Source organism: Oreochromis niloticus, linkage group LG4, assembly GCF_001858045.2.
Source record: "Oreochromis niloticus isolate F11D_XX linkage group LG4, O_niloticus_UMD_NMBU, whole genome shotgun sequence".
Classification (NCBI taxonomy): Eukaryota; Metazoa; Chordata; class Actinopteri; order Cichliformes; family Cichlidae; genus Oreochromis; species Oreochromis niloticus.
This window is the reverse complement of record NC_031969.2, coordinates 22,154,759-22,180,230: the sequence shown is the minus strand read 5'-3', so window position 1 is coordinate 22,180,230 and position 25,472 is coordinate 22,154,759. Positions and strand designations below refer to the sequence as shown.

The window sequence follows — 25,472 nt, the reverse complement described above, 5'->3', positions numbered from 1 at the left end:
CACTCTGTCATGCTCAAGACTGTCTAAAGAATGAGGGAAGGCAATGGACTAATTCCTAAATCTGACTCCAAGCGTTTCGGATGCTTCCCATAGGAAGTCTTCTAAGGGTGGATAAACACTATGAGATCTCTTGCAGATTTCATAAACTAATTAAGTACAACACTGATGCCCAAGCTTGTTCGCAAGGCTGGGAGTGATTAAAAAATATGGGATGGCCTTGGCTCAGGTAGTAGAACAGTTTATCTACAGTTCCCATTGTTGACACGATCTCTGTCAACTCCATATGCCAAAGTGTCCTTGGGCAAGACACTAAAATCCAAGGTGATCCTAATGGCACGTTACTGGTGTGTGAACGTATACTGCTCTTTTTGAAAGGTGCTATTTACTTGCACAACATTTACTTACATAAAAAGAATGAGGAGTAAGACCGACAAGGAAAGAGAGCATATTCCAAAAGATTACCTTACAGTGACACTGGGATCATGGGTTACACCACAGGTCATAACAGCCTTGGTCCCTTTGATGACACTCTGGTCTTGTGGCGGTTTAGTGATGCGGGTACGTGCTGTGAAAATGCCCAAAGGCTGTTATTCAGAGACTGTTTGATCAGTGAACTGAACAGAGATTACAGGAATTGGTCTCATCTTTCACTCAATATCTGTCTGAAATAGCATAAATTATATTCTATTTTCAATTGGCAAAGTATTTTGCAAGGTTTCAAAGACAGGTAATGTGAATTTAGTCACAAAAATGAGTTCACGTGTAAGTCGAAATATCTTGACAATGACCTCTAGGAGAAAAAAAAGCATGTACTTCTTCTACAATTTAGCACGTCATGTATTTAATAATAACAATACCAAAAAAGACATTTTCTCCTTTTATTTTTTCACATATTCCAAAGGTCTGGACTAGGTCTCATCATTTTCAGCAAGTTATACAAGTGTTGAACGATGTAAAAAACAAAGAGAGAGATTAAAATAGAATAAGCACATCTATATGTATATATATATATAAATAGCTCAGATCACACAGTCTTATGATGTGTTCCAAAAAACTTCTATTCTGTTCTACAGAGGGTGTCCAGTTGCTGTTACGCTTACCCCAGACCAACAGGTCAGCTGAAGCCTCGTCAATGCCCCTTGAGTTACTGGCCATGCAGGTGTATGTTCCAGCGTCAGACAGGTGGGAGGGGCTGATTAGTAAGCTGCCCGATTCCAGCAGGGTGAACCTGGGCAGCTGGACCGATCCACTGGCCAAGACACGTTCACCTGCAGGGAAGGGTGGAAGTGATCGATGATATGGGAGAAAGGACGGGGAACAAAAAAAGGGGGGGGTGTGGGGAAAGAACAAGAGAGATTAGAGTATTGGAGAAATGTCAGGGAAAACAAACAGAAGGAAAAGCAGCACAGCAACAGTAAAGAAATACAGCTTGTTTGGAGAAAATATATATTCTGGATCCTTTTTATAGCTCTTGTCTAACTGACTAGTCAAAATGCAGCATAATAATCTCCCCAATACCTCATGCTGTTAGCCCACGCACCTTTCTGCCAGGTGATGGCTGGCCGCGGGGCTCCCGAGGTTTCACAGTGTAGGATGACTGACATGCCGTCAATCACTGCACTGTCAGAGGGGCCAGCGGTTATGTTAGGAGCAATACCTGGATGGGGAGGGGTCAGGCACATGAGACACACGCACAGACATGGAGAAAAACGCATACGTTCAAGCAAAATCAGGTAAGACAGAGGTGATAATGAGAGACATAAACAGCTTTCTCCCTAATAAAGCAGGCAGCAGCTGAAAGCTTAATGGACTTGACAAAAGGGGCAGCTGTCAGGTCTCATTCTCAGGGACAGCTCTGAGAATCTGACAAGGCGCCTCTGTCTCTCTGCTTCTCCTGATCATTCTCTCATTCAAAAATAGGCAATAATTGCCCGAGCATCCAAGGCTGACAAATCTGTCACTGCAAAGAGATATATAGATAGATGGGTGTAGAAAGGGAAGACACAGAGAGGGACAAGAGAGGATTAGGAAAGAGAAGAGAGGAAGGACGGAGCTGAAAGACAAACAGAATGAATCGGCAGACGTGTGGATAACGTTGAAAAAAAATTTCAAGGGGGACATACTAGTAACGGCAAGGTAGGTGTTTGTCTGGATCTCTCCTGCTAGATTGCGAGCAAAGCACTGAAACATCCCTGTGTCATCTGGCAGGAGACCGTTGATCTGTAGACTGCCTCCTACCAACACCCTGTACCTGGGGATCTTCACCGGGCTGATGGGCACTGCATCTTTATACCACACTATCTCAGGCTGTGGTGTGCCTGCAGAGGGAGGAAAGGATTTATTTATTTTTTGTCTCTGGTCACTGTGACCCTGTAGTCTATTTTCTTTTCTTTTTTACTGCTTTTTTTTTTAGTCTTTCACACATGCAGGAGCATAGTGGGAAAAAAAACACCACAAACCTCGAGCCTGACAGGGGATATCCACTACCTTCTCCATTTCTGCGCTGATGTGACTCGGCGGCTCTTTTACAAACAGAGGATATTCTGTTCCGAAGAAGAAAAGTGATTGCTCGCTAATAGCCTTTAAAAACAGCTCCAAAAATAATGCGTGCTTTTTATCATCACCCTCATCTGGCAATAGAGCATTTGCACGACTTTATATAACAGCATTAGCGTTAATACTGAAATATAAACTTTGAATGGAGACTCTGAAAAGTATCTCAGCTTGAAGATTAGCACTGATCATTTAGGCTAAGCTGCTTTCTGTAGGGTCAAAATGTATGTTGTAGTGTTGTTTACCAAGAACATGCAGGTAGGCCCCGGCCGTGACAGAGGGGACACTGCTGCTCCGAAGTGACGCCTCACACTCATAGTAGCCACTATCGCTAACTGCAGGCAAGCTGATGACCAATCTGCGGCCAAAATCGCGAATCCCTGTATTGACCACTGCCCCATCTTTTCTCCAAGTGATACTCATTTTGACAAGAGGCCTGAAAAAGAAAAAGATGAAAAGGAGAAAAAGAGAGCAAGAGACTGAGAGCGTGGTTTTTAATATAGATTTATATTCTGTTTCAAGGTTACAGAGCACTGGGGGAGCAATGGGATACATCTGTCATTCTGATTAAGTCTTTGAATTTGAGATAATAGTCAGAATTCAGAACCGGGATTGTGCAAGATTGGAAGAACAGAGTGAAGCCCCGAATCAAAGGGAAGAATGGAGGAGAGGTACAAAATGAGAGATGTGCAAAACACTTTTTATTATGTTCAAACAAAAGATTCCAAGATTCATTTAAATCACAAAATATCAGATGCGGGGGTGGGAGAAGGTGGTGGTGTTTTGATAATGTGTGAATGCCTGACTGTGTGTATTTGCAGTCTCCTCCTCAGGATCTGCATGTCTCTTTGTGAACATTTACCTTGCATTGGCAACACACTCCATGATAGCTTCGTTTCTCCCGACTGTTACACTGGTGTTCTTTGGGGGGATGATGATGGAGGGGGCAATGGGGTCTGCGGGTCCTCCCACATCTATCACACACACAGAAATGCACAAAAGTGAAAGAAATCTTTAAATTGCATGCCAGTCTCAGATTAAGCCTGTGCCTCTGCCTGATATAGCCAACTGAGCATGACTAGATCCTTACACAGAGACTGACAATTTGTCACCATCACAACCAAGTAGCCAGCATGCTATCAACCAACTATTAACGCCCCTGTCTTTACTTTAGATCCTCTTTCTAGTGCACACAGCATTTACTGAGCATGGTGTTAGCCCAGGTGTTAAGAAGCCATTATGTAACATAATTGAGACAAACAGAAAAGGCGATTAAATGCGGCACCATCACTCACGGGTTTCACAGAGCCTCCAGCCAACCATCGATTCACTGCCCTCAATCAGTGATCTCTCTCTGAATCTGATCTCATTTTCCCCCCACCTCCCCGGAGTACGGGTACGGGCCTGTGAACTTGTATATGTCTGAGTGATTGGACATTTACAGTGTGTTGTGTGCATGCATTGCTTTGAAGTTCGTTTCCGGATGCCTGTGTGAGACCATTTTCGGGGCTATCTCAGGTTAATAAGGGCTCTAATTAAGTTTTTATTATTGTTGTTGTTATTTTGCAGCACCTGATTATAAATCTCAACCTTTCATTGCTCAGTCCTGTAGAATCTCTCCAGTACTGTAGCACTGCTTCCTCTACAAACACTGACTAAAAATAGACCTCCTGTGAGTTATTACCACTTTGACTCTACTCGCCATGTGATTACTGCATAGTCTCCTGATCATCAGTCAAATAAAAAACCTAAAAAACAAATATAAATATATATATATATATATTTTGAACAAATTAAAATGCAAAGTATCTTCAATTTTTTTTTGCATAAATTCTTCTTCATGCAAATCAAATAAATACACGCATTCACAAAAGTTTGGCTGATCTAGATATCATTAATTACATTAAGCTGTGCACTTTTCCAGAACATGGAAGGAAATAACAAACAACACAAAATTAACATGCTGCTGACATTTCTTCAGAACGAATTCAACATTTCAAAAATAAAACATTTAATTTAACGCCAAAGAATTCCCAAATATCCAAAGATTTTCTTCATGGCAGCACAGAGATTTAAAAACACACACACACAAAAGAGAAAGCAAAAATCATTGGTAGGATGTTTGACAGACAGAAATAAACAGATAGAAATGTTTTGCAGTCATCATCTCGGAAATTTGATGAGAGATCGAGATGAGCAGTTAAATGTTTTGCTCATTTGAACCTTATTCAAAATTACTTTTATATTTCTAGGCAACAAATTACCTATTGATTAACTGGTAAATACATAGAATTGGTGGTACTGCAGCAGTCTGAAGGCGTGGTATTATTAATTAAATCCTTTCATCAACGTGATACAAGTATCATCTTGAGTACATTGTTGACATTATTAATAATCAGCATAATGAAGACCAATCAATCCATCTGTAATAGCTGCCTTTTAGTCCCTAGAAAGCTAAAACACACAGAAAAAAAGAATTAAACATGCTACAATGATTTGCCTTTGTCCAAGAGCTTAGTGAGGAAAAATCAGAGTGACTTGGTTCTGCAGTTACTGGCTATACTTCTGTGAGATTACAGAATTTGGCAGGTCCGTGTACATTTTGCGACTAATTAACAAGCAAGACTTTGTGTAAGGTTTGATTGGCATAGGTTTCAGTCGAGAAGTAAGTGTGAAAGTGAAAAATGAGAAGAAAGAAACTGATGGAAAAGAGTCACTCAAACAGCATTAATATTAATCTTCTACAAAGAAGATTTAAAACTGAAAATCGCCAAGATCACATATAATTTATGAATGATTTATTAATCAGAACTCTTGACAGAGTCATGTTGACGCTGCTGAAAATGTGATGATTGGCATGTTGTGTGAAGTACTCGCCTTTACACAGAGTGGCTGTTAACACTTTAATTTCGATTTGAGTTTTACTAAATGTTTTACAAATCTGTGTAAACACGGAAATTGAACAGTTTTGTTTAATTAAGTGAAATGTCCCACATATTTGGCTGGAAATGTAGCCCGTGTTTGCCAACAACGCAGCAAAAAGTGGGATTCCATTTGACTTATCAAAGAACTCATTTAATTTTCCAATAGACACGACTGGTTCCTCAGCACACGGTAATTAATGCATTGCAGTTCATGAACTCCCAGTGTTGAGGATACCTCAAGTGTGTAATGCAAAAATTGATGTGGTGACTTGCATAGCAAATTCTCACTACTAAGGGTGGCACCCTGTTTACATCTGTCTGTATCTAAAAACAACTGTAAATCCAAGTCAACTACAGAGCAATTCACAATCTAAGGAATATTAAAAAGGATGCCTGAATGTCTGCGTGCATGGAGCTGTACCCGACTCCACTTCGCGTTTCACTATTACACCCAGCTCTGTCTCATTTGTATGCTCCCTTAGGAAGATGGTGCTCCCTCTACTGCATATTGTTTAGTCTTTTATCCAGAGAATTGCTACAACGAACAAATGCAGTTGTAAAATTAAATAAATAAACTTATTGGCTTTCAGATGCAAACTACAACAGTGTTATCTGCAAGGTCAGACTGGGTGATATCCAGTGATATCTGATCCCCGGGGATTGCTGTACCGTGCGTGTTGAGCACTGAATTACAAATGCTGCATTAAAGATATGATGAGCAGATGCTGGCGCGAGAAGGAAGCTGTCATTAAAAGTGCGCAGAACAAACAGTTTTTAATTTTCAATATTACAGTTAACATCCCACTGTAAACCCTATGGTGACTTTTATCACAGTTGCTATCATGTGGAAATATTGTCCAGATAGCTAGAAAAACACACTGAGTGACTCCTTTAATTGGGTCGTCGAGGTAGGCGAAGAAAGACTGATTTTGTTGAGATGAAAGTAAATAGGAGGCGGGAGCATTTGTGTGACTTTGTTTAGATAAGAAACGGTGACAGTAGGTGGGAGGATAAGGAAGCGGCAGGTTCAGTTAAACTACATAATGATTTGACTTAAAACCATGCTTCTGCCGCCAATGCCGAACTTTATTTGAAATTGTGCACATGTGGGTTTTATAATTGAGGCCGACCTTCTGCTTTGATTTGTGTGTTGATGTAGGCGTGTGTATGCTTAATCATTCCCTGTGTGCTCAGTGTCATTTTCATGAATTCATTTTTGGTTTTTTTGTGAGGACGATTTCAACCAAAGGTGTACTTCATGGGGCCTTTCTGCCTTTTCACAGAGGTGCTGCTGGAGTTCCACCTAAAACATTATGATTCGCCATTGAAGCCAGAGGTTGGAGGAGGTCTTGGAGAATAACAGGACATCTATTGTGCTGCAGGTAATGAGTATGATAAGCATGTATTTTTTAGAAAGAGAAATCGGGAAATAAAGAAAGCACCAGTCAGTAGAGGGCGCTATCTCTGTTTCTACTGTTTTGCCTGAGCAACCTGTTGTGTTGCCACTGTGCTAAATAAAAATGTGTATCTAAGTGATGAGCCAAGAGGAAATACACAATTTAAAAAAAAACAACCCAAAACTACATTTTCATCTGCAACAACATGTTAATGCAGTCGACCGATGACACAAACAATCCGCTGTGTCTTTCACTCTGTTGGCGAAGAAGTCTGTTTCCTGTGTATACACATGTACACATGTATGCGCACGTGTGAGTACTTACTCTCCACTGTGAGAGTGATGGGCTGACTGGTTTTGTTCTCCCCGTTTTTATCATTAACTGCCTGGGCATAATAACGTCCTGCGTCAGGGGCCACGGTGGACAGGATGACGAGCGTGTTGTCCAGGGCGATGGCACTGAGTATCCATGCAAATAAAAACACGCATTAGTTTTAAGGACAGTGCATTAGTGAATAATAATTCCTGCAACAATCAACCTAGTCTCAGAAAGCTACAAACTGCCTTTAGGTAGTGTGCAGCTGAACCAAATTAAGGCCACCAATTTGGCTTCCAATTAAAAGGTGCTAAGAGTGGTCAATAAGACTAGAAATTTCCAGTCCATTTCATTTCAGCCAACTGCTGTACATTGCAAAATTCATCCTCAAACAAACTCAAAACCGTACATTCGCACACATAAACACATTAACAAGCACACAGAAACACTCAAATCATTAAACCAGTGAGTAGTTGTTTCACACAGTCAATAAATCTGAAGGGTAAACTGACACACATACGCATACATATCACATAAATTACCACTGAAAAGAAGCAGAGAGAGACAATTTTACGAGCACTTCTCTCTACAATATACACAGTGTGTTTAGGAAATAACTCAGAACATGTCTTGCTTTTTATAATCTGCTTAATATATAAAGTACTTCATTAAAGGGTTCACTGTCATTTTAATTGTTATAGATCCCCGAGGGTTTCTACAGAAACACACTTGCGGCCAGTCTGAGTTTTGTCCATGGAAGCAGTTGCTTGGCTGGCTATTGACGCTGTTGGCTATTTCTCTTAATAGTTTAACACAGCTTGGTGCAACTAATGAACTTTGATTTCAACATATTTGAGGTATAGAAGAGACATCAGGATTAATCTTTATGCAGTTCTTCCTAGTTGATAGAGATTTGAAAAGAAAGTTAAAAAGCGGTGAAGTAGTATGTAAAGTTTAGGCTCTCACGACCGATACTGATGTTGATACTTGGTTAAAAAGCCATTGATTCAGACTTATTTCCTTAACATTTGCTGGTTGTGACATCTATGCTTAGTAAGGACTCAAATAACTACACACAGTAATTATTCATTCGTCCTTATTGAGATGGTATGATAATGCAGTTTAAAAAATAATGAGCTTTTATTGTTTCAAGTGGATTACTCATTTATAGATGTCCCATTTTGGCTGGTTGTTGTATTTGTGGCATTCCCTATTTTTTGAATGAGGGAGGTGAGCGTAAGAGGGAGAATACCTTCTGGTTGACAAACTATGCAACATCATCAGTCATGGTCGAAGGGTGTTTCTCTTCTTTACTTTTTAAATTTGTTTATTTCATGGACTGAAATATAGGCAAATATCAAATATTGGCTCTATTTCACAACAAATATAACAACCGCTCGACTGGTTATTTATGCACTTAAAATGGATTTTTCTCACGGTAATTGCATTTGTAGTATTTATGACAATTTTCAGAAAATACACACACAAAAAAACAATGAATGTGTAAAAGGTGCAGTTTTCAAGTCCAATCTTTTCTGTCACTGCTGTGGTCCAGCACCCTCTTGAATGACTAAATGTAGGTTAGGCTGATGGTTTGGTGAAAATGAGAGCTGACGCCAAGCATGGGGCCAGATTAGGCTCATTGTATCTGCCAGCATCCACCTGATCGGTGCAGGATAAACAGACAGACTCCTGGACAATTAGGAGCTGAGGCTCTTACAGACTCAACAGACACTTAAAGAAACGCACATTGATACACAGACACACACCTGTGAATATCAATGTGGCCTGACACAAAGCGAGCAAACAAGCGGTAAATGTAGAGTATCCTGTCAGTGACTCACATTGTCACGGTGCAAAGTTTCACTGCTTTGCTTCTAATAAGATTCAGCTCTAAACAACACGATAACTAGCTCTGGGATTGGTTGGACATTCATGGAAAGGACTGAGATTTTTCTTACCATATTCCTCAGTGCTTCTACTGCAACTTTTACAGCTGGACTCAGACAGTACTTTCACCAAATCTATGCTTTAACCAACAACATGCAGCCCAGGGTTAACCTCTTCATGTCAGATATGACATGATGGTGATCATAGATAAGGAGGTGCTTTCTGTGAAATTATAGACAGCCTACATCTCTTTTATGGATAACAAATATTAATTTCACAGTTTTTATTAAGGAATATTGGATATCTTAACATAATTCAAAAAAACAGAAACAGATAAATAAAGAAAAATCCACTACACAGACTTGCACTTGGAAATGTGTTTTCCAATTGCAACTGGCCCTGTGTGAAATGTGTCCTCTGAACCTAATAACTGGTTGTGGCAGCAAGAACTGCAATCAAGCATTTGTGATAACTGGCAATAAATCTTTGAGATCACTGAGGAGGATTTTTATCCCATCCTTCAATTGCTTTAATTCCACAACACTGGATGGTTTTCGAGCATGAACAGCCTGTTTAAAGTCATGTCAAAGCATCGAAATTTGACTGAAGTCTGGACTTTGATTGACATTTATTTTGTTTGTGTAGCCATTCATAGATGGGCCTCTTGTCCTGCTGCATTACCCAAGTGCGCTAGAGCTTCAGATGTTCTCCTTCAAGATTTTCTGGTACAGAGCAGAATTCATAGTTTCATCAATTAGGGAAAGGCCTTAAAGTCCAGGTCTTAAAGCTGCAAAGCAGTCTCAGACCACCACACTGCCACCACTATGTTTGATTGCTGGTATGATGTTTGTTTAAAACCAGACATATCAGAACTCGAACCTTCCAAATAGTTCTGTATTGATAGTCCACAGAGTATTTTCCTAAAAGTACTGGAAATTCTCAAGACATTTTTTGCAAATGTGAGATGGGCCTTTGTGTTTGTCAGCAGCGGTTTTCATCTTGGAACTCTTAATGATGCTGTTTTTGTCCAGTGTTTTTCCTATTATGGAATCATAAACACTGACCTTAAATTAGGCGAGTGAGGCCTGCAGTTCTTTAGATGTTGTTCTGGGTCTTTCTTTTGGGACTTCCTGAATGAGTTGTCAGTGTTCTTTTGCAGTAATTTTGGTAGGCCTACCACTTCTAGGAAGGTTGACCACTGTTACAAATTTTCTCCAATTGTGGATAATGGCTATCACTGTGGTTTGCTGGGATCCCAAAGCCTTAGAAATGGTTTTATAACCCTTTCCAGAATGATGGCAGTTGGTGAAGTGGTTTCTAATCCGTTTCTATAGTTTGTGGCATGGTGGTTTTTTGAAATCTTTTAACTTACTTTACTTTGTCAAACAGGTTTTACTTGATTTAGTAGGTCTGGCAGTAATCAGGCCTGCTTGTGGTTAGTGAAATTAAACTTAGCCTTCCAAAAATGTGGTTAATCATAATTAATTTTTGATTTAACAAGGGGGGAAATTACTTTTTCAGGTATGTTTGGATAGCCTTTTTCCGCCTTAATAAATGAAATCATCAAACTGCATTTTATATTTACTTTGTTATCTGGTTTAACATGAAAATTATTTGTTTGAAATACGTAAACGTAATACTGGCACCAACTCTGCAAGATATGCACAGACACACAGACACACACACATAGACCCTTCAAGACAGAAATCTAACCAGGGGTGAGTGCTGTCAGTCAAACCTATCATCAATTGAGGCCTTTTGTCCAATTTTGTCTAATTGGTTCCTCTGCTGCCTGCTCTATCTCTACCCTTCAATCATTCTGCCTCCAAAGTCAATAGGGCCAATATAATAACCCGCTTTATCACTGAGAGGCGATTCAATGATGAACACAAGGCCTGCGCCAACATTCGTTCATCAACTATTCTGCTCAACTTCACTCACGGTGTGTGGGGGGATTGGAAAAAAAAATCTGTGAGCAGTATTGAACCTCTTAGAGTTCTCTGAAGTGAAAGATATTCTACTTCAACAGCTCTGCATTCATCTACAGCTCATATATGAGAGAACTTTCTGAGACAGGCACAGAAAAACACAAGTAAGATGCATAAATGCTTTGTCTAAACTAAAGCAATCAAATTGGGGTGAATGGAGACTTACATGCGACTGCTGGAGGGAATCTTACGCCCATCTCTGAACCAGGTAATCTGAGGCCTGGGGAAACTGTGTATACGTGGTGCACGGATTAGAGCACCCTCGCCCTGGGACACAGTTTGAGACCTCTCACCCTCCACAAAACCCCCCATATCTAGGAGACATAAAAAGTGAGTTAAAAAGAGGGAGACAGAGAAAAGATACTAGAACAGAAAATGCTGAAAATGCCTGCCAGCAAAAAGGATGGAAATAAACAATTGCCATTATTAGCATTAATGTTATGTACCTTTTTTACAAGCTAAGCGCCTTAAAACAAAGTGACTCATCCACATAGTGTGCATGACGAGCTTTTCACAAAAACAGTGTCTTGCCCTTAATCTGCCAGAATGGATGATGTATAGAAAGAATCCTTTACTCACAGGCAACCTGCACTTCAGTGCTGCACTGCATTATAGCACCAACTCGGTTTCTCACAATACAGCGGTAATGGCCAGCGTGCGATCGGTCCAGCGAGGGGATCAGGTACCTAATGGGCACACGCAACACAACTGCAATTAGTCATCATCAGCATGACAGACAGCAACATTTGTCATCTTGCTGCTATTATCACCCACACTCAAGATGCTAAATTAATTGACATGTTTCAGTGGGCACCTGAAACGGTGCCTTAATGACATTCCTCTTTGCAATAAGACATAAATGGTCTAAAAAAAGGAAAATAACAGCGCATCTTTGAAGTGTTATTTGCTGCTGATGTAATCCTGGACAGTGGATAGTAAACCAGAGAAGGAAGAATGAAATTTTAATGTAGAGATAGCGCAGGTCCTGACTGGCAGGATTCACAAAACGCGATTCCTCCATCTTCAGCCTGATGAATCAAACAAGCACAAATCACATGTTCTGGCCATCCACAGCTCCGTCTCTCCCCCTTGATGTGCATTCATGTTAGATGGTGCATGTCAAATACTAGCAAAATAACCTAAGCAGTTACTCCCCTTTAACTGGTTTGCTACAGCCACTTAGGAGTGTAGTTTCCACCCCAGCCATGTTCCCCCCTGCACTGCAATTCGGGGGGTAAGGGGGATGGGGGGTCTGATTAAATGGATTCCAGTTCTCCTCTTTGATCAGGGCTGGTGAAGAATAACAAGCAGAGGGCTGGCCTGCAAGGCAGACCCAGAGACTAAGCCACGTGAGAGCGCACCCAAATGCTTAGGAAAGACAGGGAGAGAAGAAAAAGATGAAGGGGAGAGAGAGGATGTGTGAAAGAAGGTAGGTATAACAGGCAGTGAAGGGATGGTGGGGAGGGGGGCAGCGATAGCAATCAGACACTACCACCTTAGCGTGTCTGCCCATGTCTAGGGTTCTAGTCTGACTGTGAGTGGAGTCTAGGAAACTGTGCTAAAATTGGATTGAAAGTGACTTTCAGTGACTGCATCTGTCACCTGTTAACTCGCATGCAGGCATAATGCAACACAAGCATACTGTACATGAAGAAGTGGGCACACACACACACACACGCACGCACAGAGGACTTGTTAGTGCAGGGTGAACACTTCTTTTACCACGCTGAGTTGTTCCAATAATTCAGCATTGTTTTTAGAGGCTGAAATATGTAATACGAGGTGTCCAGAACAACTCCAAAATAAGTGAAAAGCATACTACAGCTCACAGATCAAAGTGGCCCATCCACACCATATAAGCTGATAAAAAAAGAATTTGCATTGTCTGATTTTATTACGCCGGTGATAGTTTCAGCAAACCGCGAGAGAGGGGAGAGTAAAGAATATTTATCTGCACACACCATCTCTGAATGTTGAATGCAGTGTGAGATACAAATCGGAATAAATTTGATAATCCCTTGAACACAAGATGCTATGTTTCAAGGGAGATATGCAGCCAAATCAGTCCTGAATAAATCCATAGAAATGAGTCTGGAATATGAATAAAAATGAGCAATTGTGCTATTAGTTACAATTAAATGCCTCTGAAATGTCCTCATGTAGTAAGATATGTAAGGTTAAGATAAGGGAAAAAAAAGAATTATTGCTGGCAAGCAAGGTTGCATTCCTCACCTGTATTCCAAGGAGAAACGTGTAAGCTCAGTACCATTGTAGATCCATTTGAATTCCAGGGGCCAGCTGCCCTCAGCCATGCAAGTAAGAACTAGGCGATTTCCCTCCAGGTGAACCTGGGTCTGAGGAGGCTCCATCTTAAAATAAGGTGGGACATCATCTACTAGAAAAAGAAAGAGGAGAAGAAGAAGAAGGAAAACTGAGTCATATAAAACCATAAAGGAAAAGATGACAAAAAAAAGGAAGAAAAAGAAGGAAAAAGCAAAGCAGTTGAGTGAGGGTAGTAAAAATGGCAGTGATTCAGTGATTCAGTAACCTCTGCGAGGAGACACAACACAATTTGAGCAATTCACAGGGAAAAAAAAGAGGACTCAGAACAAGCTATTTCCATTTTTCTTCTGCACTGATTGGGAACTTGAAGGTCAACAGAAAAGCTTGCCAAAAAGCACACGGAATAAGTTGTTACCGCGAAAGCAGCTTACTCCTTTATTTCAAATTGAAATGTGCTGGCATAGAGGTAGAAGAGCAATTTGTGCAGCAGAAGAAGTGTAAATGAACACTTCCATACCTCTACATCAGTAAAAGAGGATGGGGAGGGAGACAGGCAAGAAGAGCGAGATGGAGGGAAGGGGGAAGAGGAATAGGCCAAAAGCAGATGGAGAAAACTACTGCCAAAAAACACGCAAGCTAGAGGTGGAGAGAGTGAGAAATTAGGAAGCGGTGGGGGGTAGGGGTGATAGGGGCTGCTTTAGAAAACACAAAGTTTCCCCGTCTTAAAATCCTTTCTGTGACAGGATGAGTTATACTCTGTGCCTCCCTTCATTTATCTTTATAGTTCCCTAATGCAGCCAGATTATACAGGCCTCATCCGCAACACTGCACACAGCCAGTACAGCCACAAAAAGACTTTAAGGTGATATGCAAAGTCCAGGGCTGAGCTTGGAGACAAAGTGCTTTCATTTGAGCTGATGAAAAAGGCATGATCAGACCTATTGATCTGTCTGCCTCACGAGCCATGGGCGACACTGAGCTGATTGTGCCAGTGTTTGTGGCGGGCTAATTAAAGTCTGTATTAATAGCTGCAGTATGCCGCTGTGGCCTGGAGCATGCCTGGTTCTATGTCTACTAGCTGACTCATTCTCATGGCTGATTACTGGAGCCACCCTTGCTCTCCGCACCCATATGCAAGTTCACAGCCAAGATTTATGGCAGTAAATGCAGAGGATGGTGTGGCGGAACTGGGTGAACGTGAGGGCAGCCTTCGCTGGGCAGGGAAGGGGATACAGCAAATTGGACCTGATTGAAATAGAAAATAAAAGAATGACTATGCACCTTTGTGTTTCACGTTGGCAATCATGCTTGCCACAAATCACACAAATCACACACTATGCTTAGCTGCAGCTTAGTCCATTTTCTATCCTACAAAAAGATCAAAACTTGCCATTCTTTTCGTCTTTTTTTTGATTTGATGAAACTACCTGGGTAATCCATTCTTTCTACCACCCTTACATGAACTTTTCAAAAACAAACACTGTTAAACCCAATAGCCACTTGAAACTGATCTTTGCCTGAGCCCAAATGGAGAAGCCGTCCCTATTTTTCCCCAGACACTAGCTGCTGAGTGGTGGCTTTGCTATAATTCCATCCTCTAGTAAATGCATTTGTACTTGACACACACACATATGCACACACACACACACACACACACACAGAAAATCCCAAAACATACACTTATGGCTGAATAAACACACACCCAACCACTTCCAGCTGGTTTGGGGTTTTGGTGGCTATGTGCACTTAGCGGCATGGCTCCATCAACAAGCCACCATTAGAGACCTGCACATGCAAAACCTAAACTCACACATCGATCGTCTGGGGCAATACATAATACCGACTTACTGATGTGAAATTGTGGACTGCGGAATTGAGTGCCCTGTAATCACCACCGCAGTTACCTGTTTCAGCACCATTCATGCATTCATATTTTTTTCTGCCTCATATGACACATTCACACGAGCTCTGATAATGACTCCCCGAACACTGCTTATCTGTGGCACTTGTGACCAATTTCACATCTAGAGCAAAGTGTATATTTTCAGGATCAAAGCCAGCACGGACAGGAAATAAGTCTTGCATGACATAAGTGTGCAGAATTTCTGCTGCGTACCCCAAGAAATGATTGCTATCCACACAACACCCAGCTGAAGTGATCTTCTTTTTGAGGCTCTGTAAGAACTTAAATGACCTGTGACCGCCAACAGTTCTTAATGCTGACAGAAGACAAGGTCAGCTCCTCCGAAGACTGGCCTCTGGGATCTAATGAGTTTCCAGTGGAGAACCTCTTGTCTGATGTGGATTTCTCTCTCCCTCACTGTGCTTTCTGAACTTCACAGTGAAACGCTGAGGACACATGCTGCTGATCCATGTTGGTGTCAGTGGTAGGCTCTGCATGTGTGGTGTCAATGGCAGGATTACATTTTCAAGTGTGTTTCTGTTTTCTTTCCGTGTGTGTGTCAGCCATGGCAGAAAAATACACAAGTGTGAATACATGCACTGTCGTTGCATAAGTCAAGGTTAGGATATCTTTTTTTTGCATGTGAAAATTGACACGCATGCTTTTACAGGAGCACAAGGTTCTGTCAATACAGAGTGTGCACATTATAACACTCAGCATGCCAAGACTCAGTGAGAAGTATTCTTCTTAATATTTATTGTTTAGCAAGACAAATGTGCTTTGGCTTTGACATATCAGCACGATCTACTTCTCATCATCAGTCTAAATAGGTTCATCTTGCCTAGCAATGAATACTAAAAAGAATACTTAGCAGCGAGTGATGGTTTTCTGTTTGTTTTCACATTTGATAGGCACAATAGAGTTTTAAGATTTGGGGTTCAGTGTACCGCACCTGTGTATTGTGTCTTACTACACTCTGGTGTCACAGGTAATATTTCTCTTAGGGGTCATCTCTTTTTTAAAGCACTGTGGCCATGTGGAGCAAACTCTACAGTATAATAGACTTGCACACACATATTATATCCACTGCATTCAGAAAGTGTTCAGATTCTAATTTATTTCACATTTAGTTTTCTTATAGCTCAATGCTAAAATTTCTTTATGCCTACATTCAGTTTTTTTTAATCACTCATCACAAATCACCCAGAAAGACAAAGAGAACTTTAAAAGTGTTCTTAAAATATTAAAAGAAAAAGCACAGAAAACTATTACAGACCCCTTGCTATGACAAAGGATGTGAATTGGGTTTGGGTTTGGCAGGTGCATGAAATTTAACTTCGATCTCTCATTTTTTGCTTGATTCTCTGTGCTTCAGTGAAGAAATCCAGGAGTGGCCTCCAAAAGACCTAAACAGAAGACATCTGTAGAACATCTATGATATTTCCCAGAACTTGGCCAAGCTAAACTGAGTAACCAAGGAAGAAGAACCCTCGTAGGAGAGGTGACAAAGAACCCCAATATCTACTTCTGAGGTCCTGTGTGAAGGTGGGAGAAACAACACTGCACTGATTTTGGGGTTTTATGTTAGTGCAATGAGACAGATGAAGTCTCAGTGAAAAACATAACAGCAAGCTTTGAAGTTGCAAAAGATTACCTAAGGGAGTCTCAGGATGTGATAAACAAGATTCTCTGGTCAGATAAAACCAGAACTTTTTTAGCCTCAGCTCCTAACATTACATTCTGAGGACACCAGACACATTACCGGCTAGGCTCATTACCTGCTTGATACCATCCCAACAGTGAAGAATACTGGGGGCAGCAGCATGTTGGTCATGGCTGATGAGACGCTATGGAAAACAAGTCAGAGTGTCCTTAATGCAAACCTGCTCCAGATTGTAAAGGATCTCAGAATACAAGTGTTTAAGGAAGCTGAAAAGTTTTTTTCTTCCAGAGACTGGAATTAGCCAAAGAACAGTTCCCTTCTTATGCATGAAGTGATAGTACGGTGTTTGGCAGGTGCACAACATTGTTACCTGCAGGTTTCAAGTCCAGATGGAAACCTAGGGGGAAATTCCTTATAGAGGAACAATTCTTACACCACTATGACCAGAGGTAAAAGCTAACTGAAGCAAACATGTCTATGGATGACCGAAAACTGGCGTGGAAGGACCAGGAGGGCTTTTATAATGTGGCTGCTGTGCAGAGCAGCTGCCCCTAACAGTCAGTCTGCACCACCACAGCCCATTCACCACAGATATAAAAACACCTTATTCTAACCTGACAGCTGAGGTTGAATGGTGGCATGGCTCCAGCCGGGTCCCCCGCTGCATACACAGAATTTTAATGGCAGTGAGACAAAGACCACAGGCACTGGGGTAGCTTTATAAACCAAAGGCCATTGTGCTCCCCATTGCACCATGCTGGCATGCAATCACACAAACGGTGTTCACATTCAGCTTTTGTCTTATATTCATTCTCTAGCTTATTTTTTTTTGCCTAACCTTCTTACCCCAGCTCCACACCAGCAGCAGGGAGCTCTTCTGACCTCTGTTTAATCCTCAGCCACCTGCATTTGAGCCGACGTAACAGCATCCTAGCTGGCACTTGGCTCAAATGCATCTCTGATATTCAGCTATAGTGGTTAGCGGTGCCTGTTTCCTTTGAATGCCCATTTGTATTCATTTCTCACTCTACCTTGGAATCTCAACACAAATGCACTCATACTGTATATGTGTGTATAACTTCCCACCTTCAGTCCACCCATGGTGCATCATGTCATCCTGGAAAATTTAGAGCTGTCATTAGGCTCTTGAATTGGACCTTAAGATACGAAATGGGTCATGGTTACCCTCTGATGGGGGTTATGCAACTGTCATGGCTATGACCTTGGCCTAGTAATGGGATGGTGTAAGGGCGTGGGTTGCGGGGTTGATGGAGAGGGGTTAAAAGCATTTTGAAAGGTGATGAAGCTCTTCCCTTATGAATTCGCACATACAGAAGAACACTGACACACATGTATAATAGATTGTCTTAATATGGTGCTTCACGAGTTGAGGTAAGAATGCTGGAGCGAGGATACAGAGCTCTTTTAGAAGTCACATAAGCGCACACTCCTAAAAAGTGTATATACCCCTCAGCGCCCCACCCCCACCATCACCACCCCGCCCACCTGCCCTTCAGAACATGGTTGGTTCTGAAGGTGAGGTTGATCATGAGGTGCCGTCACCGTGACAGCAGGTACCTTGTCGATTTACACTCTATCACCTAGTCGAGTCAGAAAGCAGACCGACACTAAAGGAAGAATTAAGCAAGAGATTGAGTGGGAGAATACAGAGAGAAGGAAGCGAGAGCGGCATTGAAACAGATGGTAAAAAGAAACACAGTGCTTAATGATAATGTCAAAGATAGATTGAGAATTGATGTAAAGAAATGATGAGATGAGGAAAGTGACAGTAGGGAGGAGAGCAATGAAAAGAGAGAGGAGGGTGTCCTCCAACACAAGGCACCAAGGTGAAGTGACCCATTAGAGTAGAAGTCAAGCAAGCACGCCAGACCTGAAACAGGAAGACGAGATGAAGAGCCTTCATTTAGAGAAATGGCCCATAGTTCAACATCTGTATGTGGTATTTGATAGGCTGATGTCCACCCACAACTCCCGCTTACGCTCTTTTGTTCACAATCCAGAATGAATAAGCCCCCTATGAGATTTTATGCTGTGGAAATATAGAACCCGTGACATGCTATTTAAAGCTCATATACTCCTATAATTATGCTCGCTGCTTGGAGGAGGAAATGAAGAGGGAATATGGATTTTTCATGTTAAGTTGATCTGAATTTTTGAATTTTTTTTTTTCTTTTTGATGCTGCGCCTGCTTTGATGTTGCAGAAAGAGTCCTCAGGTTGCTACAGATGAAATGCTGCCTGCATCCCAGCTGTGTTTAGTGGATTGCCATGGGTTAATTGATGTGTAATTGATGTGATTAATTGAGGTGTAATGTACCGCGGTGACGTGTCTGGGATCCTACCCGCTGCAGGGCCCGTGTGTGTGTGTGTGTGTGTGCGTGTGTTGAGGTGTGCCTGTGTGTCTACAGGAGGCTAGAGCAACACAATTAGAAGCAGTAGCATCCAGCCAACAAATGGAGATTTAATTAGGAGTGAAGACGGAGCGGGAGGCCAGTCAATGGGCAGCAGATTGAATTATCTGGACACACACTCCAGCCGGCAGCGTGGACAAATTCACAGTCACACACACACTCAAACGCACACACCCTTTCTGTTTGGAATTCTTCCCTGTTTGCCTCACTGCTCCGCTGAGTGCTTTCCTCTACCTCTCTGCTATGCTCTGCCTGTCTCAAACTATCTTCCTCTTTTTGATTTCCTCCTCCTTTTTTTCTCTTCCCATCTTAAGTTTCTTTTCTTTCTTTTTTCTCCCCCCTTTCCCCACAATAACAGTTTCCTTTCTGCATGTTGTGACTGTCTCTCTTTCTCGGCAGCCTTGATCTCTCCCAGTACAGTCGTTTTCATACTTTCTTTCCCTGGCCTCTCATCAGTTGTCATCTCTCACACACTCTTACTCTCCATGTCCCTTCCTTCTGAGCTCTCCGCCAAGATGTCTCTCCATCTTTTTATGTCTCTTTGCACCCCTCCTCACTCTGTATCCTCTATCCTTTAGTCCCACTCTCTCTCACTTTCCTTACCAGTGTTACTGAGTCACTAGCAGTATATTGTATGGCGTACCGAGGGACGTGTCTGTGATATCCAGGAGCCTAATTAGCAAGTCCAGCTCCTGGCAGAGAACACGGCACGCAGAGGAGCACAGGCACAAGGCCCGGCATCAATTAATGAGACCTCGCACACCCACAACCACCATTACACACCCTCTGCAGCATCGAGTCTCTAGTCAGCTCAACCTTGTCCGATGAGCAGTAGAGGAAACCGCAGATGAACAACTGTAGCTAGATTTAAGAAAGTTGTGTCTTTAATCATCAAGGGATAGTCATAGCACTGTACAAGATAAAGCTGGGATTCCTGCCTGACTTTGTGGCACTCAAACAAGATTTATGCACTGCAGCAGCGAGCTGTGAACATAGTCTTGCAACCAACAAATCAATGTATCATAGAAATGTACGCTAGACACAAGGCAATTTCTTCCTTTCAAAGGACAAAATATATGAAACTGTTTTGGTCTTAAGGAAGTGAGGTTTGGAGAACTCTTTTGGGTTCAGTGCAATGGGAAATGATCCAGACTTCCCACCTGGTGTAGTGTGACTGACATCACAGTATTATTTCCCAGCTGTGACAGACAGCCTCTACAGTTTGGAGGAAGAAGTGAGCCTTTGTGCGCAAGATCACATACACGTATCGTTATGACTTTCCCTTCTTTTTTCTATCCACTAGAGAGAAGGCAGGTGGTTGTAGGTGGCGGAAATAGGTACACATTTTTACTTGATCTTTGTGAGATCTAATTGACATTGTTCAAAAATAAACCCAGAGAAAGCAATACAAAATAGATAAATGCCAGATACAAGAAGAAAAAAAAGGACTGTAAGAGCATCATTGGGAACAGGAAGGGGGGCAGTCTTTTCTCAGGGAATGAGAAGGTTGAAAACAGGCCTAAGTGAATTGAAAAAAAGAAAGTAGGGCGAAGACTAATGGAATAAATAAATAAAATAAGCAAACTCGTTGAAATGTGAATTCTACAGGGCCCCGGGTCATTAGAGTTAATACTGTGCATAATGCCATCTGCCGCGATTGTTTACACTAGGCTGGATAATTAGATCCTAATTAGTAGATGGTATGGTGGGGGAAACATTATTTCACACGCACTGAGACAGAGATAATCAGATCCACCTGCAATGCTGCCTTGCCTGTCCATCTTGGGACCTGTGGGCAGCTCAGTAAAGATGCAGCTATTAGACAAGTCTTGATTTAATTGCTTGATGCGCAAAACAAATCTGGGCTGTTTCCCCTCATCATTAACATACAGATAAACTTGTACGCTTTTGGACTCACTCTCTTAACAATCTGAAAACCGGTGTGGTACTTGTACGCCTCTGTCCCTCATGCTCCTGTGGGTACAGGTGTGTCCCTGTGCATAAAAATGTGCGCTCACATTCTCAACCTCGCGTGCTTGTGACAGTGTGTCTTTAAGATAAAGACACCGGAATTTTTATGAGGCTGAATGCGTGGACTCAAACTGCCATGTCCCATCCGTGCTTTTCTCCCCAACCAAACCCTTTGAACCTCTGAATGGGAGCGATGCCACTGGCATGCTAATAGTGTTTTGCTAAGTGCAAGGTATCACGGTGCCTGCCATTATAATATATGCGCGTGGAATAGCTGGTGATTGTGATTCTTATCAGTGTGGCAGAGTGCATGGGCGCCAAGCAGTGAATGGCAGGGGCTGGCAGTAAATGTTAATGGCAGAGAGCAGCTGACAGAAAAAAGAATTATTATCTCCCTTCATTACATTTACACGGCCTGCCTGTCTGTCTCCCTTCCTTCCGCTGAGCCCAGGAGTGAACAGCAATCAGTGTTGGCAATGCTTTATTTACCTGTTTTGCAGAGAACAAACACCTTCTTTGGTGTGAATGCATAATCCACTCAGGGACTGGGAGTTTCTCACACTTACGATAGGTCAAACAGACTCGATTACTTGTGAGCAATAACGGGTCTTTGACGGGAAAGAGTCACAGGTATTATATTAGAAGAGCCAGAGAGTGTATGGAAGGTGGAATACATGCTTGTTTTCATGTTTTCTAATTTTGGTAAGTCTGACGTGTAGCAGATGCTCCCACAGGGTGCCCTGTGCTCCTACTAGGCAGTCTGTGGGAGCACAGAGCTCCTGTTCCTAATTGAGACCTCTGGAATGTAAGAGCTGACAGAACGAGCTTGTCACATCACTCCCTGCCCAGAGCACATTAAAGAGAGGCCCACGACCATTATTTTCTTCCACCATCCATGCTGCTGTAGACCACCAAGTACTTCTCTGTGTGGTGTGACAGCTAACCCCCCCCCAATTTTGAGTTCCTTCAGATGGCCACTCAAAACTGCCAGCCTCCGTGCAGGTCACTCATCTGACCTCTGAGACATCAACACAGTTCTCTTCGCCGGTTCTTTTCTCTGAAGTGCACGCGCACCTCAAGCAGGGGGGAACACAGAGGAGAAACACAGCTCTGTGGCACTGTCTGAAGACAGGCAGCCAGCACTACGCCAGCAGGCAGACAAAGATCTGAACGCACTGACATTATGCTAATGGTAGCGTTTGGCTGGTTCTTACATGACTTCACACCACATTGCTCATCTCAATTACCCGATACAGTAACGGGTGCTGAGTGGGAAGCGTGCAACTTGAACAAAGCAGGAAAAATTCGCAGTCAGAAATACTAATTGTTTCGCGCTCTTCTTGACAATCCTTTAAGATTGTTGTAGTGCCTCGTTAAAACTGGTGCGCATAACAACGTCCTATGTGAATACTATAAATGTGTGCGTGCTTGCGAGTGAAAATAATGAATAATGATTAAACGCTTAATTCTTACAGACCACACAAGAAGATTAAAGGTGTGTTTTTCTCCTCTCTGATTAGGTAAGTACACAATTTAAGGTAACAAAGCGGAATATCTGTCCTCTAAATTTGATTACATACAGCATTTGTTACACACACATATCTGTGTACCTTACCACCCATCTCCTTCAAAAATGCCTGTCATCGCTTCTCCTCATGATTAATACAACAAGCCAGCATTTCTACTTGAAAAGACTGTGTCATTTTGATCTATAAATTGCAATCTACCTCACAGGAAAACCATACCCCTTAATCAATAGCTTTTTTATAACACTCACAACATAACTACAGCTTTGAGCCCGGTGCCAACAATGCTATCTAATATATGAGGCTGATGATGTTTTTCTAATTATACACTTAAACCCGCACTCAAAACATTGCTCCAAGTGCTGCAGTGATATTGGCAAGGATGTTTTCTTCCATTTTGGAAAACAGCAAAGATTAAGAACCAGAATCCAGCCCGTCCCGTCCTAAACCTTTAACTCTCTGCACTGCAACATACCCAGTTCCCATGCAAAGGAATGTTGAGTGGAAAGGTGCTAGGAAGTTTTAAATTTCTGAAAGTAAAAACCAAGGTTAGCTCTATTTGTGGCACAGTCTTATACATATGCAAGTAGCACTTTATGTACAAAAAGGAATTACAACCACAGCAATTTTAGTCTTCACACAATGTCATGTATATCCTGAAGGTTATCGTTAGAAATTACATAAATTTAAATAGCAACACCATCTTTCATCAGGTTAATGTATTCAGTGAGCATTTTTTTTTTTCACCGCTGTGTTATTGAAATGTTCCCACCAGTGCTCTTAACACGCCAGTGTAAAAAAAATCATGTTGGCAATTCTCTGAACTTTCTCCGCCTCTAAGGGCCTACAAAGTGGAGGGATTGACTGCTGTTGGCTGCAATAGCACACTGAAATATGTGCAGACGATCAAGCAGATATGGCATAATGTTACTGGCGCCCAAGCAAAGGCATGAGTGATTTGAAGGCTTAATGTGGCCCTCCACACCACACAGAGTTATAGCTTGTGATTTGCATCATAAACGTCTGTTAAATTTCCACTTTTGGAAATGAATATCGTTAAATGACAACCTGACAGGGAGCCAGATGGGGGAGGTAGGAGTGACACTTTTTTTTGCATTCATATTTTCCACTCATGATGGGACCTAATTCCATATTACTACATCTATAAGCCGTGCATAAATACACATCAAATAGTGCATTTTTCAAACCTCATAATCCCTGGATAATCTTCATCTACAATATGAGCAGCACTAAATTGGAGAGAAGATTTGCAAATGAACATATTTACATCAGTCCCATTAGTGAGACACTGAGGAGATACTGCACAGAGATCTGCTGCTGCTTTGAAATGCCTGTAGGGACTTAAGAATTTTATTAGAAGCACTTTAACTTATCATGCCATGGTAAGTAACGCGCTTTAATACACATATAATGCTGTGGATTACAACTCTGGATATTAATAAATCATCAGTTTTTTTTATTTATTATTGCTCTTTTAACATATTGAGTAAATGAAGTGCTTTAATGAGTAGCATGGATTCAAGGACTTTTTGTGCTTCACTGCATGTGTGTCTGTGTGTGTGTGAGAGAGAGATGTGGCAGTAATAGTAGAAGTGTTCACATATTCATTTAGGTTTTAGATAATATCTGCCCCGCCAATCACATGGACATGAAAAATGTAGACATGTTCAACATAACCTGTTTAAGGTCAGACCGAGCATCATAACGAGGAACAAAGGTGATTTAAATTACTTTCAATATCGGATAGCTGTTGGTGTCAGATGGGCTGGTCTGAGCAGTTCAGAAACTGCTGATCTACTGGGATTTTCCCACACAGCCGTCTGAAGTGTTTATACAGAATAGTGTGAAAAGGAGAAAAAGGTATGCTGTGTTGGGGGCCCAACCCACTTTTAGCAAGGTGCACCTAATAAAGTGTCCAGTGAGTGTATAGCGGATACAGAAGCTGTGACAGTGCGTGTATGTACATATCTTTCTATAAGGTGCTAATGTATATTTGAATTGCTGATCAGACTAAAGGGATGTGCAAGTAGTCGACAGCTCTTTAATGACAGACAGATCAAAGCCTATCATGCTCTGCTTTGAGATGAAAGGGATCATTAGCTGTGGGTCAACAAGTCATTATCAATGAGCGAGCTACCCATGTGGCATGTTTACTCTGCTTTGTGTGCACATGCGTGTGCATGTGTTCATGTGCCTTCAGATGCCCATCACACACATCCATATTGCTCTCTGATCTCTGCACAGCATGTGGGAGGTTCGCTGGTCTCTCCTGGGGCCCATTTCCCCACAGACAAATGCCGCTCCAGCAGTGAGAGCTAGCCTCATCTATTGTACCTCCTGCCTCCATCAACTCACTTCCCATCTATTACGACCCAACAGTCCGATCTTCATGGCTGAAGCTCATTGTAAAACCCTAGCCTTGCTGATTCAATAGGCTCTGGAGGGTTCTGACAATGACCAATTCACTCATGACTATTATTCATCACAAAACCTTTCCAGCTCTCCAATAAAATCCACCACCCACCTTTCCTACTCTGTTTGGTATGCTGTAACAATCCATCACTTCCAAATGTTCTGTTGCCCCTGTCGGATGTAGCATGCACACAC

General features: G+C 41.9%; 1 protein-coding gene across 1 annotated transcript in view; it reads right to left on the bottom strand.

Annotated features, from left to right (window-relative positions):
- Positions 1-25,472, bottom strand: part of sdk2a (sidekick cell adhesion molecule 2a) — an 83,236-nt gene that overhangs the window by 24,378 nt on the left and 33,386 nt on the right. Inside the window, 11 exon segments of the mRNA XM_003450109.4 lie at positions 463-565; positions 1,101-1,268; positions 1,541-1,657; positions 2,124-2,318; positions 2,460-2,543; positions 2,799-2,989; positions 3,416-3,527; positions 7,199-7,332; positions 11,234-11,381; positions 11,647-11,753; positions 13,300-13,462. Coding sequence (XP_003450157.3) covers positions 463-565; positions 1,101-1,268; positions 1,541-1,657; positions 2,124-2,318; positions 2,460-2,543; positions 2,799-2,989; positions 3,416-3,527; positions 7,199-7,332; positions 11,234-11,381; positions 11,647-11,753; positions 13,300-13,462 — 1,522 coding nt within the window.